Here is a 19,012-nt window from a genome sequence, read left to right on the forward strand (position 1 = left end):
AATAGTCAGGCGTTTTTGTATTGATTAGTTTAAATAGAAATAAACAGTTTTAATAATTCTATGCTGTTCTAATGTGCAACCTAAAATATTTCTCGCCATCAAGGAAATTCTGTCGTATCTACGTACTTGATAAATGTATCTAACTGAATCATTGAAAGCAACTTGTAGCTTATGGCTTGAAAGTGAATCTAGATCGCTATAAACTACCTCAGCATAATTAATAATGGGGCATGATAAGCATTACAACGAGTCTTTTTCGGGTTTCAAATGGTGTGAAACTAGCGGAAATCCATAATCTCCGAAGACAAGCATAAATTCTCCCAACCACCGTGTTAATATGGGTTTAACAAGATAAATTACGATTTATGACAAAGCCAAGACTTTTTACAGTTTCAACCAGCTCTATCCTTGAATCATACAGAATAATGTTAGGTACAGAAGAAAGTTCAAAAGTTCGGTTGGAAATAGGGATTGCCTGGCATTTAGTAGGGTTTAAGGTAAGCCCATTGATTAAAGCCCATTTGTTAATAGATGATAAGTCTTTATTCAGATTGGCAACAAGCTCATCTAATTCAGAAAAAGGTTTCGAATAGTACAGTTGGACATCGTCAGCATAGAGGTGGTAGATGCATAGTTGCAAACTGATGGTAGGTCATTAATATACAGGCAGAAAAGAATTGGGCCAAGGATTGAGCCTTGAGGAACACCTTGAACCAGTGCCCTAACATTAGAGCAATTGTCCCCTACCACAACTCTTTGAAACCTATCCATCAGAAAACTGGCAATAAGTTGTACAGCCCTTACACTAAAGCCAAAGTAATGTCGCATTTTCCAACAAAGAATGGAATGATTAACTCTATCAAAGGCTTTTGAGAAGTCAAGAAGGCAAAGTAAGGTTATACATTTTTGGTCAAATTCTCGTCTAATTTCGTCCAGAATGTGTACCATAGCGGTGGAACAACTATGGCCAGCTCTGAATCCCGATTGTAGTGGACTTAAAACGCAAGCAACTCCGCGATTTTCGCAACATCCCAATTTTTATCATTGTTGACGCAGCAATCGCAACTCTTCTACAAAAATTGACTCGATATGTGCAACTTTCAATACAAAAATACGATGAACTGACCAAAATTTAACCCTTATTGAAAAAATGTTGATTGTTCAAAAAATTGCGAGATATGTCAATTTTTAAAATCTAACAAACTTAAAAAATCCAAACAAAAATATCCCATTTTTTCGAAATAAAATAATTAGATTTGTATAAAGAATTAAACATACGTAATTACGTACTTATCGTAATGAATTAACTTCCATTTGTTTCGTTTCATATCAATAATTATATTTTATTGAACAAAAATTTGTTGCATAAAATATATTTGTTAGTATATTACTTTTCTGATATTTTCGCTTTTCATCTCAGATTGAGCCTAAAAATTATTTACTCGATCATTGAACCACCACTCTTGTTTTAATTAGTTGTGTTAATCGAGAATGTACTGTATTTATATTGAATTTTATATTTTCATATCATATTTCAAATCAGAAGAGTAGTTTGCGGCGTTACCTGCTATTGAAAGAATGATAAAATAGCAGATATTTATAGCTGCTCTGCTATCAGGGCTGTTCAAAAAACTGTTTTTAGCATTAAGTCCCCATTTATTCACTCTCCATTAAATTTCAAGTCTCCATTAAAAATGAAAAATCTGTCAAATCGCATTCAAATTTTAAAATTTCCCTTTTTAAATGGCGACTTTAAATTTAATGGAGTGTGAATAAATTGGACCTAAGTGTATAGAATAAAAGAATCTCCTTCAATTTAAGTCATCTCTTCTGATAACTTTCCTTTCAAATACCTTGTTGCATTGTGATCTAACAATTTTTGAAAATTGAAATATGTTACGGACACGATTTAATGGTTTCGCATAAAATCGAATATCTCTGATCTGGAATAATGAATCAATTTTATTTTCTTATTAAAAATAAAGATACATTTTGTTTCTAAAAAATAATGACCTTTACTAGTTCATTCTGACAATAAGTACCAAAGAAACTATAACTTTTTGATATATACCACCGTCAAAACCGAGTTTTTTTGAAACCCGATGCAGCGAGACAATTTTGGTCGTATTCATAACTTCCAGGTCTACAAGTATCTGCAAATGATTTTTTTTATGCTGTTCTCTTGAAATATGGAGCATACTTTGGTATACTTAATTATTTGACGTTTAGTGACGCAAATTTTTAAAACTCTAAAAATGTTTCTAAAAAGGCTAGATATTTTCCAAAGGCCTTTTTTTCCGCACTCAGACCATAGTGCGACCCACCATCACCAGCCAACCAATAATGAATAAATAGAAGAAGAGAATGGAGGTCGTCGTCGTCGTCGGTATATAAGCAAAGAAAAACCAACCAGCCGTGGCCAAAACTTTGAGGCGAATATCTTGGGATGTGATATGGAAATTGTTAATTAAACTCACCTTCAGAGTTGATATCCGTTCTGTAGCTGGTGCTGTTCTTCCGTTGCGGGGTACAAACTATAAGCACTGTAAAATAGAATACAAAATGCAATTAATCAACCTTATAACTCAACGGAACGAACGAAAATGAATGAAGAAGAAGAAGAAGAAAAAGGAGGAGGTTATTTTGCCAGCCTGAAAATGCATTTTAGGGGAAGGGTGGGGGGGGGGGGGGGAGATCTATACCCACGCCGACAACGACGATACGAGAATATACCAAAATTAAGCCAAACATTGTTTCTATTTCTCATAGTGTTCTTCGTCGTCCTAAATATATCTTTTCTTCTTCTTCTTGAATTTTGCCTAGAAGACTCAAAGGGTTGTGAAAAGGGGAGGTTTTAAAGTGAAACAGGAACTCTCTCTCTCTCTCTCTCTTCGGTATAATACGATCTACAATGTCGGTGTTATACGGAGATATATTTTGTTATTTGTTTATGTTCTTGAACTACATAAAAGCTAACACGCTTGCAGCGCAATAATAGGGCAAACATGTGTGTTGTAGTATAGAACATTTGATATTATTTAGATGAACCGACACTCAAGACCGACGACACGACGAACGACGACGGACAAACCAAAAGCAACTACTACTATAAATATCGGTGAATTTCGCATTTTAAATTGTTTTTTTTTTTTCCTTGCTTTCGTTCTGGTTTATAAAATCAGTCTGTATTTCGGTCGTGTCCTTGGGCTATATTTTTGAATAATTATTTTCTTTGAATAAATTAGAGTTAATCTTTCGTCGAAGTGGAATACTAAGCATCATTGCACAATTTGAATATGAAATTTTGTGAAAACCCAAGGAAAATAAAGTTTCACGTAAATTTCTGGAATGTATTTGACCGTTTCGTTGTGCAGGATAGCAGGAAATATAGGAGTTCCCAGAAATTATTTTTGGAGAACAGGAATATTGTAGAATATTGGCCATAAGTTCGGTTGTTCGGTTTAATCAATTTTAGCTGGAAAGATAAGTGCAAACTGTTTATTACATGGTTTCTCAAAAAATTCTTATTATTGGGCTATTATTGATTATGGTGAATTTTGAAAAAAACATGTTGTATGACATTCGTAGAAACTCTTGTTTCGAAGGCAGAAATTACTGTTAAAAAATATTGATTTATTTTCATCCGAAGACTGATTCGGATGAAAGCAATCTTCAAAGGACAAACTTTGTGGAAAAAATTTGATCTTTATGCTTGGCAACGTTTTTATTTCAGACTAAAGTAGATGGGTTAAGTTTTTCTATTATAAGATTGGCTTTTTGACTTGATAACGTCTTATAAATCGATGAACCATGGCAACCAACACAAAAAAGTGACGCCATTTTCTCTCGTTGCACTTTCGCAGTGCGGCAAAAATTTCAATTAAAAATAGACAATTAGAGATACAAAAATCTTTGAAAAATAACAACCTTAAGTTAAATACATTCGAAGGATTTAAAAAAATTTCATCTTTTAATAGGGTAAATAGGGGTAAAACAAAATTTCAAAAAATTGGCTATTTTCTAAACGCGGCAATGTAAAGAGTTGAATTTTTTTTTAATCAATAGATATATTTATTGCAAGACTGACAATGGTATTTAAAAAATTCTAAAAAATTTCAAAACCACGTTATTAATGGTTTTCTAAAACTAAAACATGAGGTAGACCTTTGACAAAGTAGTGATTATAGGTAGGGGAATTTTTTTTTTGACAATTTGAAAAACGTCATTCGAAAGATAATACAAAAAACCGTTAGGAGTCTGATACGGATTTTTTTTTGAAGTATCTGCGTTTCGAAATATGAATTTTTGAAAAACATACCTACTTATTTTGGGGTATTCTTGGGTGAGTTTTGATTTTTTTAAAATTTTTTGTAGCATTCAAAAAATCTCAAGCTTATAGAACGTGTAGTATATGAGACTGTGCGCATACATGTGCAAAAAATTGGTATATTTCAAAATGGTTTTTGACCGAATAACGGGAAAACAAGTTCTTTTGTCCCAAGATTTTTGACCTTTTTTAACCGTTTTTTATTTTTATCTTTTTTTCTTTAACAGATAAATAAATGAAATTTGTATTGTAGATAGATAATAGACAGGACTATATCTGTATATATTTTGTAGTCACAATTTTGAGATAAAGGTAAAATAAAGTTTTATTATTCAACAGGTTCTATCTTTTGATCTAAAGCAAATACAAATTTGATTTTGACTTTTTTGAGCATCCTGATGATGTTACCTTTCATTTGGTATATCACACATGACTGTACATTCACTACAAGCTACACAATTTTAAATTAAAAAACTTGCGAAATACCTCAAAACACCTGTGGAGATCTGTTGATAATGAACAGCCACCAGTATGGGAAGTACCGTAATCTCAGTTTGAAATTTGGACATGGTTGGCTTTTAAAAAATTCTAACTTTTTTTCTAGGCATCGCAGTAATAAGATTGAAACGTCATATGAAAGGTAACATAATGAGCTTTTGCATGATATAAAATTTTTTATTGGTTGTCTAGAAAAAAATTGGTTCAATAGAGTGAGAAATATTTGGCTTTTTAATGGTATAAGTTTTTTTGTAAGCTTTTAAAATAAAAAATTAATATAATGAGAAAAGAATGAAGGTATTTTTTTAAGCTTTTTCTTGTAAATTATGATTATTTGAAATAAATAAACGCTTCAATTGGCTCATTTTAAAAGCACAGAACCTGTTTTCTTACGACGTTATCACGTAAAATAATCGTCCGTAAACCGGCTTTACAGACAACCTCTTTTTTTTGGTCTTTTAAAAATCACTGATTGCACATTTTGGGTTCAGATTCAAAAAGCAGTGGTAAAAGTATTGAATACTCTCATGGTCACAGCACTTCAAAGATTATGACGTTTTTTTTTTTTCTTTATTGACATTATTTTGCGTTTACGATCTTAAAGAAAAAGTTTGTTCGCAAAAACGTATAAAAAAATTTCAAAACAAAATATTTCTAGATTTTGTTTTTTTTTTTAAATTCAGAAAACATTTTTTTCAGAAACCAATTTTGTGAAAACGGATCAATGAATTTTAGGTAACTTTTATTTATGTGTCGGTTCATATTTTTTTTTTATCAGCACCCTAGACTCATTTTTGAAAAAGATTTATATATACTTATAAACAATAAAAAAAAACGACTTTAAAAAAAATTTCAAAACAAAAATTCTTAAAATGTTTTGTTACACAAGAAATTTTATGGCATAAATCTTTTGGAGGTGAAAACATCTTAAAGAGATATTTGTGTAATTTCTCAAAAACTCGAAACTTTACAGACTTAAAAGTTATAGTTGTAGCTATATATGTAGCCGTTGTTTGTTTTTTTTTTTTTTATTTATTTAAAGAATAACTTTTTAAAAAAGTCTGAAAAAAATGGTTTTCTTTCCCGAGCTGAATCTTCGAAATTATAACAGTTAGAAATATCAACAAAAAAAAAATCCGAATGATAGCTACAACTATAATGTTTAACTCTGTAAAGTTTCGAGTTTTTTTCGAACAAATAATTTGGCTGGAATTTAAAACTGATCGAACAAGGTCCGAAATCCCTTGTTTTTCCCATAAGAAACCTCAACCGCTTAGAGGCATGGCTTAGAATAATGTAAGAGACTTTAAACTTTGGGAGTATTTTTTTGTATTTATATCCAACTATAAAAGCAATTGCGAGCAAAAAAATTTAATTTTTTTTTTAAATAACTACGAAATATACGAAATAAAAGTCATAATTTCATATATTTTGAACTTTAAGTTTGAATAACTTCAGTGGGTATCACTTTATGAAAAAATGTCTTGAAACCTTTTTGTAGAACGTTTAATTTACTATAAGAATCATATTTCAGTTAGTTTTTACAATGCTTTTTTGTAAAACTACAAAAATAATAATTTTTTTCCCATGTTATTTATATTCAAGAAAATCTATTCTCATATATCCTACCCTGAATCATATTAGATTTTATGAAACCTCATTTCGGGTGACACAAAATGAGGTTAAATGGAATTTAAAAAAATTTAAATTGCTATTTCAATGTTTTACCAATTATTTTTCAACATTTTTATGGATATGAATGAATCCAATGTCGATAGTATTGATATTTTGTTCATTAAAAAAAAATCGTTAAAAAATGGCGCAATTTAAAAGCATTAAAGTTTAAATGCAATGTTTTACAGACACACACACAAGCAAGATAATTTTTATAATTTTAAAGCTCATTCTCGTTTGCTTTTCTGCTCCTTAAAAATTTTTTTGTAATAATTTCACCATTTTGTTTTTTTTTTTTTTATTTTTTTTTTAGTTTTGAAAAACAATAAAATGAAAAGAAAACCCCTTTTAATACTTTTTCTAAGATTAAAATTATTTTAAGGTCTTTGTTTTATTGTTAAGAAAAATGTTGTAAACTATTTTAATTTTATTTAAGTTCTCCGAAGTGTATGAGCATTCCTGTTTGTCTGATTTAAACTTTCATACAAAAAAAATAAAAATAAAAAAAAATGTTACACATACACCACAGTGACCATTTAAAATTTATAAAACAATATTCTTCAGTTTTTACAAAAATATGAAATCCATTTGTCTAGTGAAATTCATCTTTTTTTGTAAAATAATATTTGGCATGGTTTGGCTTAAGAGGATAATAATTTCTGGAATGTTACATGCTTCAGCATTCGAGCAGAACGAAGTGACATTCCTTATTATTATTATTGCATCCGGGTAGGGATGGAGGGTTCTTGAAAAATGGTTGAATGCTTGCTGCAATATACTATACTCGTAGGTACATTATAAACCCTCTTTCCATCACTTCAACCATTCACGTGTGTGTGGTTTTTGGTATACTCTCTCGTTGTAGTAAGTTGATATAATTCTGTATTAAATGCAATTGCTTCAAGGAAAAATGAAAAAAAAAAATGAAAAAAAAAGCTTACCCCAAATTGTTGCTGCAAGGATAATCAATGCGGAGATAATAAGTCCCACATTTGATACCATCTTAATTAGGAACGTTGATGAATTACTGAAGGGCTGATTGGAGCATTTTTGTTCAAGAGCATTTATTCCAAGTATTGGTATCTGTGAAAATATAAAATTGAGAATATGTTTGTGTGTGTGAAAGAGATGGAGAAAAAAAGATATATAAAATTTAAAATTGTTTTGGTCGATTGTGTGAGTTGAAATTGGACTTGCCCACTTATTTCGAGTGGCATTTACAAAGCACTTAGGTTTTTGACTTTTGCATTAAAATGATGGTTTTCGTTTTTCGGTAGATATATAAGAAGGTTTCAGTTCAAGGAGAGATATGCGGATGAGGAAATGAAAAACCCACAACGCGAACAATGATCAGCACGCGATTTAATGAAATCCAAACTGACTCGACAGAATAACCAAAAAGTAAAAAAAAAAAATATATATAATGGTCTTTGGGGGGGAAATAATGTACGTAAGTACCAAGTATAGATTTCGGGAAAGAATTTAATTAATTTTCCGGCATTTGAAGGACCTGAAGACCCTTTTGAAAAGTTTTAAAAGAGGTTGAGTGCTATCCGCCGCCGCCGCACCGACATCCATCCAGCGCCTTATACAAATGATAAGATTGAATGTTGCGGCTTAAATATGATAACAAAAGAGAGAGCAAGATAACATTTTTAATGGTGTCGAAGAAGTATTGTCAGTAGTACTAAAAGATGAAAATTCTAAAAAAAAAAATAGGAAATATAAAAGGAATAAATCAAAGCGATACAAGTTTTACAACAAAATTTGTATAGAAATTGTGTTAAACACTACAAAATTTAGCGTTTTTCAAGTATACCTAATTGTCGTATTTGTTCTTTTGAAAGTTGACATTATAAGAGTGAAATAGAGGAAATTTATGAAACATAAAAGAACTTCAGACACAAGATTTGAAAAAAGGTTTGTATAAGGGGGGGAAACTATTAGATACATCGACCTGATTTCTAAAAAAAAAAAAATAAGTTTCAATTTCGGTTTAATTGACCAATTTGAGTGAATAAGATGACCCAAAACTGTTTCAGATAGTGGAATTCTAAAGAAATAATCTACTAAAAAGGTACCTACTTGTTGAGCGGGAGCTTTACCTAATGTGAATTTTCAACATTAGGTATATTTAATAGAAAAATTATTTGGCAAAACATCCCAAAAACCAAATTTTTGGCGATTTTTTAACGAGAAGTTTAAAAAAAATTTGAAAATTCTTAATGTGATCAGTAAGGTGATTTAGGCAAAATCTATTCACACTCCATTAAATTTAAAGTCTCCATTTAAAAAGAGAAATTTGAAAGTTCTTGAAGTTATCTTGCATTTTGAAAAAAAAAAATCTTGTGGACCATTTTGAGTGAGATGCAAATAGTTTTTGAGATATTGAATGGATGCAATAAATGATAGGTTTATACTAGGGTGGGTCAAAAAAATCGAAATTCTTCTTTTTTTTGATTTGGTACTCCGAAAAATCGATTGCTAGACACCTCTAGAATATACACACCAAATATGAACTCTTTATATTAATGGGAATTTTCAGTGAATAAGAAAATTTTGAAAAGTAAAAAATGTTTTTATAATTTTTTTTTAAATTTGACCTCAAATATCATTAGAATGGTTAGATTAATGAAAAAAGTAATTAAGACATTTTTTGTGGAGCAATCTATTTCCTACAAGAATATGTCATGCGCGTTTGATTATTATAATTTTTCAATTTGTTACAAAATTAAGAACAAAAAACGAATTTTTAAAGATTTTCTCGATTTTTGGACCTCAAATATTAAACGGTTAGATAAACGAAAAAAGTTTAAAAGGCCTTTTTTTAGAGCGTTCAGTTTACTACAAGAATATGTAAAGAAATTTGCTAAACAGTCAATTAATAAAAAAATGATTTTTTTTTTAGTAGAAGCTTGATGTAAAAATGGAAAATTGCAAAGCGGAGGACCTTCCCATTAATATGAAGAGCTCATATTTGGTGTGTATATTCTAGAGGTGTCTAGCAATCGATTTTTTGGAGTACAAAATAAATCAATCAATTTTTTTGACCCACCTTATTATACAGTGTACATTTTATTTTATTTTAAAGTTTGAGCTGTTCCGTTACACGAAAAGAATGTTAGGTCCCAGTTATAGCGATCAGCTATAATTCATACGAATCGCTAGGAAACCGTTAAAAAAAAATTATTTTCAAAGAAACTTTTGTAACTGAATAATATTTATTGTGAAATATATGAATTTTTATATTATATTTCCTGACAAAAAATAGTTATTCAATTGAAAATATTGCTTGCAAAACACATTCTTTCAGTGATTTCCAAACGTTAATGTTATACATTTTGTGCTTGAGATCGCGTTGAATACCCATAATTATCGGCTTAAATTCTTAATCGATTAAGGGCAAATCCAAGAGGTTCCTTTGAAGTAATTTCGAGGATGAAGTAAAACAGCAATACAGATTTTATATAATTACATTGTATAACACTAAAAAAATACTTCCAACGTTTTGTACGGATTTTTTAGGACAAAACTAACGGCACCTGTCATAAACGGATATAAAAAAGTTACTTTTTTTTTGAAAATGTCTCTATCTAACGATCTCGATTAAAATTTGTGTGTATAGTATTAAACATAAGATACAACTTTATATAACATACCTCAAAAGTCTAGAAAAATCTCATGCCAAAATTTCAAGGTCAAAGCGCGAAATGGAGATTTTCAAAATTAGCAATAATAGACAATGGTGTTATATACACATATGGTACATGATTTCAAGGTATATTTATTAAATGCTGATTACAAAAAATCTAAAATCAAGGCAATCTGACGTCTCTGAAAAAAGTTATACCTGTTTTTCATTTATCAACCCATATTAACAGTTGCTAACTTACTACCGAAAAACCCTTAAAAGTTATGGTAGAGGAACCAAATTTTGCATGCGGGTTTTCATATCCATTATCATTAAGAATCAAAAACAATGCACTGAAAAAATTATTCATATCTATGAAAATTTGGTATTTTTTGAGAAAAGAGGAAATTTTGGGATATGCACTAAAAAAACATCCTGGTACAATCTTGGAATTAGTGCTAATAGGCTAATTTTTTTGTTTCTATTTTTGTTTGGATATTCTACAACTTATGTCAAAAATCTAAAAAAAAATCTCATATCCGCAATTCCTAATTTTCCTGGTGCAGATTTTAAAAAATTTAAAACTTACACTTCAGATATTTGTGTCAGATCAAAAAACATCAAAAACAGCACGTCAAAAAATTACTACACAAAATTACTATGTTCGACGTTGATTTAACGTTGAAAAAACTAACATGAAACATCTTTAAATTAAAATTGAAGCAACGTAAGAATTTTTTTTATTTTAAAGCATTCCCCTAGAGATATAAGAGTTGTAGGTTCGATTCCCAGTGGTTGCCAATTTTTTCTTTTTTTTTTAATAAATTGATGATTTTTTTTTTTCAAAGTTGAAACAACCTTGATTTAAAGATGTTTTATAACAGCAAACCACTTTAAACTAACGATGTTCTACTTTGATTTTAAAATTTTCGTCTTCAATGCAAAATCATACTGAATAATAGTTAAATCAACGTGATTTTCGTTGATTTTAAGTTTTTTTTTTCCTCAGTGTATAATTTTGACAATGTATGCCATTTGCAAAAACCAAAACAAATAACCATTACATTTTTTTGTGTCTGTTTAAAAAAAAAAATAATACAGTCAAACCCGCTTGAATATGACTTCATGTCATGTATCAACACATTTATGGGCCCTTCTATCAGAAAGTAAGTCGCGAAAAAATAAGTTTCCCCATGCGTGACATTTGTAAATAATTTTTTTTCTGTTAACACAATATTTTTCATATTAATTTTCTGTGACAGTAAAAAATACCTTGTTGTTGTTTTTTTTTCTTGTTTAGTAAACAAATTGACACACTTTTCTTGGGCTAAGTTCTACACTTTTTTGTATACTATTATTAGTAAAATTTGAAAGGGATGCTGTAAATTCAAATGTTTCCACTCGTAAATACCCCTTATCTAAACCACGAGGATGTTAGTAGCTTGCTTTTGTATCAAATATTGAAAGAACAATATGTTCTAAAAAATGTACCAAGATAAAGCAATTTGAATACAAAAATAACAAGTTCAAAATTGTAGAGGTATGATGAACTATTGATGGATCAATTGATTTGCATTCTTTATGTTTTTAATAAAAAATTTGATAGCTATCTAATATTAAATTCTTCTTTACAAATAAATAACTTAAAAACTTTCAATTTAATTCAATAAAGAAAAACAAATATAAAATACAAACAAACTGCTTCTCCAAAGCACCTTTGACCTTTTCTTCAATCTTTTTTTTTTTTTTTTAAGAAACTGAACCATCAAACAAGTTTAAATTAAATCGTTATAACACTAAGAGAGTCTATAGAAATAGAAACTTTTTATTTAAACTTTCTCCTTTTATAATATTAAAATTTAATCAAAAATTAAAGCAAAAAAAAAAAAAAAAAAAAAAAACAAATTAAAAAACTCTATCTACAAGTCAAACACGTTAACTGCTTCTTCATTTAACCAAAGTCGATGCACTTTCTTAAGGAAAACATAAACAAAAACTATACACAACTACATACCTCGAAATATTTTATTTTTGGAAAAACAAAAAATATACACACCATCATGAGAAAAAGTAAGAAAAAAAAAAAAAAAACTAAGAAAATACTAATTTTCTTTTGGAAAACTGAGAAACTTTTTTCTAAAGTTTCATGTAAAAGAGAACCAACCATTCATTCACTTTAGTAAAGTATACACACATATTCACTGCACACACACATCGTCGCATGTGAAAATGTTTCTTATCTTTAAAAAAAAAAGGGGACAAAATGAAAAAAAAAAAACAAAAAATAAACGAACGATGTTAAGAAAGCTAAGAGAAACTTTATAATACTCCAATATATGTTGTTTCTATAATGCACACAAAAAAGATACATTGGATTGTGTAAGTTTTTTTTTTTTTTTTTTTTTTTTGATTTTGTCAAACGACCGCCTGGAGATGGAAACAGAGAAGCTTTACTATCCGAGACATTATACATAGAACCAATTTGAGGAAAGCCAAGTACAAGGATGTTATAGGAACATGCAACTACTCCTTTCTCTCGTCGACATAAGAAAAACGAAAAACACAAAATTCAATGGAATGGATAACTATACTTAAAAGGAGCTAAAAAAAAGATACCAGATACGAGTATTTCGAAACATCTTAATCTGGTTATGCAATTATTTTTTGTAAAATTAATCTCAGTCTAAGATACTCTCGTCATGTGGGTTTTTTTTTTTTTTTTTTTTTTTGAAAACTTCAAATAATGACAAGTTAACATGTGTGTGAATTTGAAGACGAAAATGCAAGTTTAAAGAAAACACTCAAATGTGATCAGTTTAATATTATTGAAAAGAGTAAGAGGAGTGGTTTTAATGTAGTGATGGGAACTATCGAATAAAAACTATCGATAGTTGTAAAATATTCATTCATTCGATAGTTTTAAATCATTCATTGATTCATTCATTTAGTTACTATTTTCATTCGAATAGTTTTTTCATTCGATAGTTTTTTATTCGATAGTATTCCCATTGGAATAGTTTTTTTGAAAGATAGTTTTTTCTTTCGTAAAGTTTTTTTTTATTCGATACTTTTTATTCGATAGTTTATTAGATATTTTTTATCCGATAGTTTTTAATCGATAATTGTATTCGATAGTTGTATTCCATAGTTTTTATTCGAATAAATAAATGAGTGAATGAATGAACTATTCGATAGTTCAAATCATTCAGTAACTAACTATTGATAGTTCAAATCATTCGATAGTTCCCATCACTATTTTAAAGATGCTTTAAAGAGTTTTTATAAACATGCCAATTTTTATCAGATAAGACAATGAGGGGTTCATTTTTAGTTCTATTCACATTTTGCAACAACTATCTCAATATCAGTGGGTTTTTTTCAAAAAAAAGTTTACCTTCAGAGTCAGTATTTTAACAGAGATTTTACAAACACGCTAACAATAATTTAAATCATAGAAAATTTTACTGGCTTAAAAAAACCAGTCTAATTTGTGTTCAAATTTAAACACAAGGTTGTCACTTTTTTAATCCTAAAGGCGCCTTAGCATTGCTTTACTATACTTCACAAACGTTTTAGTAGTAATTTGTCATGTTTAAAATAAAGAAAAAAGTACGTATACGCCACAGTGTACATAAGATGCCTTCTTTTAGAGGTGAGTGTCGTTATTTAATTAAATTATTCCAAAGGATTTTTTTCAACAATACAAGACGTGAATTGGGTTTTGAATTATCTATTTCAATAAATCATCCGAAGGAGGTGTTTGCTGGAAAAAGAAATAGATTTTTATTCCTGGCTTTTAACTAATTTGCAGATTTCTGCCGATTAGGAAGAGCCACTCATGCCAATTCACTTCTAACTTGTCACAATTAACACTGATAATTGTGGGTCAGCTCCGACATAGCTTTTGAACTTTTTAAATTGTTAGATCATCAAGTGCTTTCATACATTGAAAACAAAGAGCAGCGTTTTATTTCGCATTTTAAGTCGCTTTTTTTCATTTTTTTCTTCATATGAATTGAATCATTTATTTTCAAAACATGATAAGTCCATGATTTCAAATTTTTCAGGAGAAGAAAAAAACGTTCTATTTTCTTTTTTTAAGTGTAGCTAAAGGTATAAAAAATATATTTTGTAGAACTTTTACCTAGCTACAGAATATCGTTTGGCATTTACTTTTTGGACCGATCACTGTGGGCTAGAACGCTATTTTAGCTGGAATTAATTAAAAATGGCAACTTCTTCCAAAATTGATAATTTTGGTCTCATTCGATAGATAAATGGACTAGTTATAATTTCTCATTCAAAGTTGAGGTCAAAGCATTCATTGGGTACCTAAAAAACACAGTCGAAAGCAATTTTTCGAAAATAAAAACAAAAAAGGCCACTTTTTCCTCTATCCAGATATTCGTTTACTGTGTTTGTTTTAACGGATTGATTGTGAAAATGTTGCTAGTTTATCAATGAGTGATGTATCCTAATCTAGTATTTGCTAATAAATTGTTATTATATTGAACTTTTGTGTATAAATTTTAAAGTAAAGTATGTTACTAGCACCAATTTTATATAAAACGAATGTTCCTAAGCTTTAAAAAAAAAGGCACGCGTAGGCACACTCTAGAAATAATTTTAAAAAGTAGCTAGCCTATATGGCTTTATGTTTTATATAAAACTATGTCCTACAAGAGCAAACTTTTTTCGCTGTAACTCCGAAAGTATAGGGAGCAAAATATTCAGAAAAACCACTTACAATGAAAATAAAACGAGTTGAATGTTTTCAAATAACGATTTTTTTATTTGCATTGACATTTTATATTCCATAATAAGTAAAAACAACTTTTGTTCGCTTCAATGATACCATTTTCGAATTTGATGCGTTCAAACTTAAAAGAACCCATTTTTTGTTTTTTAGACCAATTTTATATGTGTTGAAAATTTGAAAACCTCATTTTACATAATAACTCGTTTATTTTTGGTGTTGTTCTTACCATTAGAATCGGTTGTGCCATAAAATTATCATTATTATATCATTCGACACCATTTTAATGCCTTTAATTGCAATTTTAGACGATTGCGAGAATTTCTATAATTAATTCCAGCTAAAATAGCGTTCTAGCCCACAGTGGGTCGCTACCATTCACTAAAGATTTAAGTGAAAAAAAAAAAAATTATCAATTTGAACAAAAATTTTTTTCAATGATTTATAGTAGGGAACAGTACAAAGTATGCTTAAAACCCGATTTTTCAATCTTCTAATAAACAGTTAGTTAACTGTCTGACGAATAAAGATATTAAGCTCACAAGCAATCAGATAAAAACATTGAATTTTTCAATCAGGAAAGATCACTCAGATAGCTATTCTACGGAATAACAAAACAAAAAAAAAATGCCAAACTCAAAAATATTCAAAAATAAACGTCATTTTTATTCCGCTGTATTTTTATCAAAATATCTTTCCAAACAGCTAAAGATTTAATACGTATTTAATTCTGATTACAAATTAAAAAAAAAAAAAAAAACAAAATTTGCTGTTTTTTTTCAAAACTTTGAATTGTGGTAGCGACCCCTAAAACGTGTTTAAACTTTACCAAATTTAAGAACAAAATGAAAGGGTGTCCCATTAAAATTTCGAAAATTGATTTTTAAGAAGCACCCTAATAGGTCTAGAACATTTGTTTGCATTAAAAAATTGCCTTGAAAATAAAATATTAACGCAGTAAAAAAATATTTTAAATTAAAAAGTTAATGCAAATAAAAAAATATCTGCATTTAAAGAAATTAAATGATTTTCTTTAATCTTTGCCGAATTTCTAACAATTTAAACTATTTGGCTGTTTAATATTCACTTTAAATAAGCTAATCGTAACAAATTTTACGAATATTAGGGAAAATCTGGCTCCCGCAAGTCCTTCTGTCTGCCATTAGTAATCATAAGCAGTTTTTTTAGATTAATATTTTAGGACCAAAAACCGCTACTGCACCTCCCACATACTAATTTTGGAAAACTTTACTTTTCTCAAAAATTTGCTCAAAATATTGCACAGTGTTTTGCATAGGAAAACCTAGGTGGACACATTTCATTGTCAGTTTTTAATAAATAAGTCATCAAACCTTGGAATAAAAATGATAAGGTTTTGAATTTTTAAAAAGAAAAGTACCGATTCAATATTATGCCTCCATAAATGCGTCAAGCATTGAAAGCTTTACTGTGTTTTTTTTTTTTTTTTCAGGGAAGTGTTACTTTAAAATATGATGAATCTTTTTAATAAAGGTATAAACTGATTATAATGAACTAAATTATACTATATTAGAAGTTTTAAAAATAATAAATATGGAGTTGAAAGTGAAAGCCCTTTCGTTTACCTTTTAAGTCACTAGAAAGGGGAGTTCTTACAGAAGGTTAATAACAATGGTCTGCAACGCAAATAGAGCATCGAAAAACCATAGTTTTCGAAAAGTTTTTTGTGTGCTGAATCCGAAGTCGAAATTTTACTGGTACGTCACGTTTCTGAAATACTTGAATATTAACAGATCAATAAGGCAGATGACTTTTTTATGGAATGAATCATGATGAAAAATTCAATTTACAAATGAATTCACTTAGAGTCGATATACTTTATTGAAGACTACCAGAAACTCCGAAGTGAGCAAATAAAAAATGGTGGCACTCCCTCTTATTCGAAAAACATAGAGTTCCACAGGGTTAAATTTTGGGTCCAACTTTTTTTTTTTTGTATGATGTGCTCTGACACAAATCAAAACTTTAAGCTTTTAAGAGCAAATCTCTGTCAAAACTGTAACTGATAATATTTCTTTTAATAAGTTTTATGTTAATATTATTTTCATATGTAAAGAAACTACTTAGGTACTTAACAAAGTACATGTACTTGTCAAAAGCCACCCTAAATTTATACTTTTTTGAGAAAATTAAAAATTCTTGCATAAATATTTTTTCATTCAACAACACCCTACTGTAAAGTTTTGAGGTGTATAATAGGAAAAGGACACTTCCTTCCTAGAACGGATATAGTATATTTACAAACATTTAATATAAGTAAATATCTATCAAAGTATTTATAGAAAAACTCACACACAATCTACATATGCGAGTAAGTAAAGTACACACACACACTCTCTCTCATATCCATTATATACCTACATTTTAAAAATAAGTTGTACTCACCTCAATGTCTTCCAGGGTTAATGGTGAGTGCACATAGATAAACAATTGCTCCTCTGTTGGTAGTTGGTTCAACTGTTTCACCTTGTATTGCAATGAGCCGTGTACTTTTGCTTGAGGAATCACTTCTAAAATAGATGTATCTGATGGTTTTACCTGAAAGACAGAAAAAAAGTGGAAAAAAAAGTTGAAGTTTAAATTGAATTTTTTTGTTAGTATCTCAACAAGATAGTATTTCTTCTTCTTCACACATAAAATATAGAAAAGTGAAATAAAGGAGAATGCATAACGAGAAAGATAAATGGATGAATGGATAGAGGAGAAAAAAAAAAACTTAAAGATGATATAGAAAAAGTAGGTTTTTTTTTTGTATCTATATGAAAGATATACAAGTAGATAATAATTATGCACTTTGCTGACAACTTTACTTATTCAAGTTTTATATAACGAAGTGGACTTAAAATTGCCTGTTATCGGATTTAATTATTATGTTGATGGAAAGCTTATTATAAGACAAACAAGAAACTTTGTTTAATATTTTTAATTCTACATTTTTGTCCACAGAAGCTTTGAAAGGTCTGATTAAAAAAAAGATATTTTATATCGTCATTTGTACCGTCCTTATACATTTTGAAACATAAATTAAAACCACAGCAACCAAAAAGTTAAGCTTTTGGCGTTATATTTGACTGAATTATTTTTTTTTTTTTGATGAAACGATTTAAAATAAATGACTTTTTTAAGCCCTTAAAAGCACACAAAACTAAATGTTTTTGCGGTTTTTTTGGTTAGTTTTTGACTTTTATCTGATGATTTTTCGTACTCATGGAATGATGACAAAAAAAAAAGAAGAAATCCCTATCAATATGACAGCATTGACATACGAGTATATTCTGTTTGGTTTTGCATATATATGCATTGAATGTCCCTTTGCTGACTTATTCAACTTTAAGTACTACAAAAAATTGACATTATATATTTTTTTTTTTTTTTTGCTGCCAATGCACAAAAGCACCATATGGAGTTGTATTTATTAGCATATTCTGTGGATTGGTAGGTTGGTAACATGAATTGAAAGAGTTTTGAGTTATTAATTTTTTTTTAAGCGATCGGTTTGGTGGTTTGTCTGTTAAAATCTTTTTTCAACATTCAACTAGTTTGACCTAATTTTTGAAGGGGGATATAATTTTTTTTATAACGGAGGGCATTTCCGAGAATTGTTGACACAGCTTTTCTAAAGTGAGGAGAGCACAGTAACTGTTTTGAAATTATTTCAAAAATGTCTTTCAAATTTTAAGAAACTAATTATAATACAATAGTTTCAGCTTTAACCCCTTATTTCCATGTTTGACGAATTTCAGTGAAACAAGTGAACTGAAGTCACTGAAATGCAGAACACTTAATTTAACATGTGATTTCGCCAAACGTGAATTTCGAAAAACGTTAAACGCAGAACTTAGATATGATATCGTTCAATTACACGGTGTAACACTCAAAATATACGCGGGCGGAGACCTATCACGTTTTGTAGAGCTAGTCGCACTGATTACGAAACGGTATTTAAAAAGTCCCTAACACCCCCAAAATCTGGAGTTAGGGGCAAAACAGGTTTTTTTTACCTTCACCCATTGAAAAAAATAGTCAAATTTTTACCAATTTTCTCAAAAACTTAAAGACGTAGAATCATATAGTTTTCACTGTTCGA

General features: G+C 29.2%; 1 protein-coding gene across 2 annotated transcripts in view; it reads right to left on the bottom strand.

Moving 5' to 3' along the window:
* LOC129920063 (nuclear pore membrane glycoprotein 210) overlaps positions 1-19,012 on the bottom strand; it is a 61,398-nt gene that overhangs the window by 10,099 nt on the left and 32,287 nt on the right. The window contains exons 20-22 of one of the 2 annotated variants that reach the window (XM_056001225.1): positions 17,311-17,463; positions 7,441-7,582; positions 2,478-2,543 (exon numbers count right to left, since the gene is read on the bottom strand). In XM_056001225.1, coding sequence (XP_055857200.1) covers positions 2,478-2,543; positions 7,441-7,582; positions 17,311-17,463 — 361 coding nt within the window. The remainder of the gene's footprint in view (positions 1-2,477; positions 2,544-7,440; positions 7,583-17,310; positions 17,464-19,012) is intronic. The other variant, XM_056001235.1, reaches the window with a different exon arrangement.

The sequence above is a fragment of the Episyrphus balteatus genome, chromosome 1 (genome assembly GCF_945859705.1).
Source record: "Episyrphus balteatus chromosome 1, idEpiBalt1.1, whole genome shotgun sequence".
Taxonomy (NCBI): domain Eukaryota; kingdom Metazoa; phylum Arthropoda; class Insecta; order Diptera; family Syrphidae; genus Episyrphus; species Episyrphus balteatus.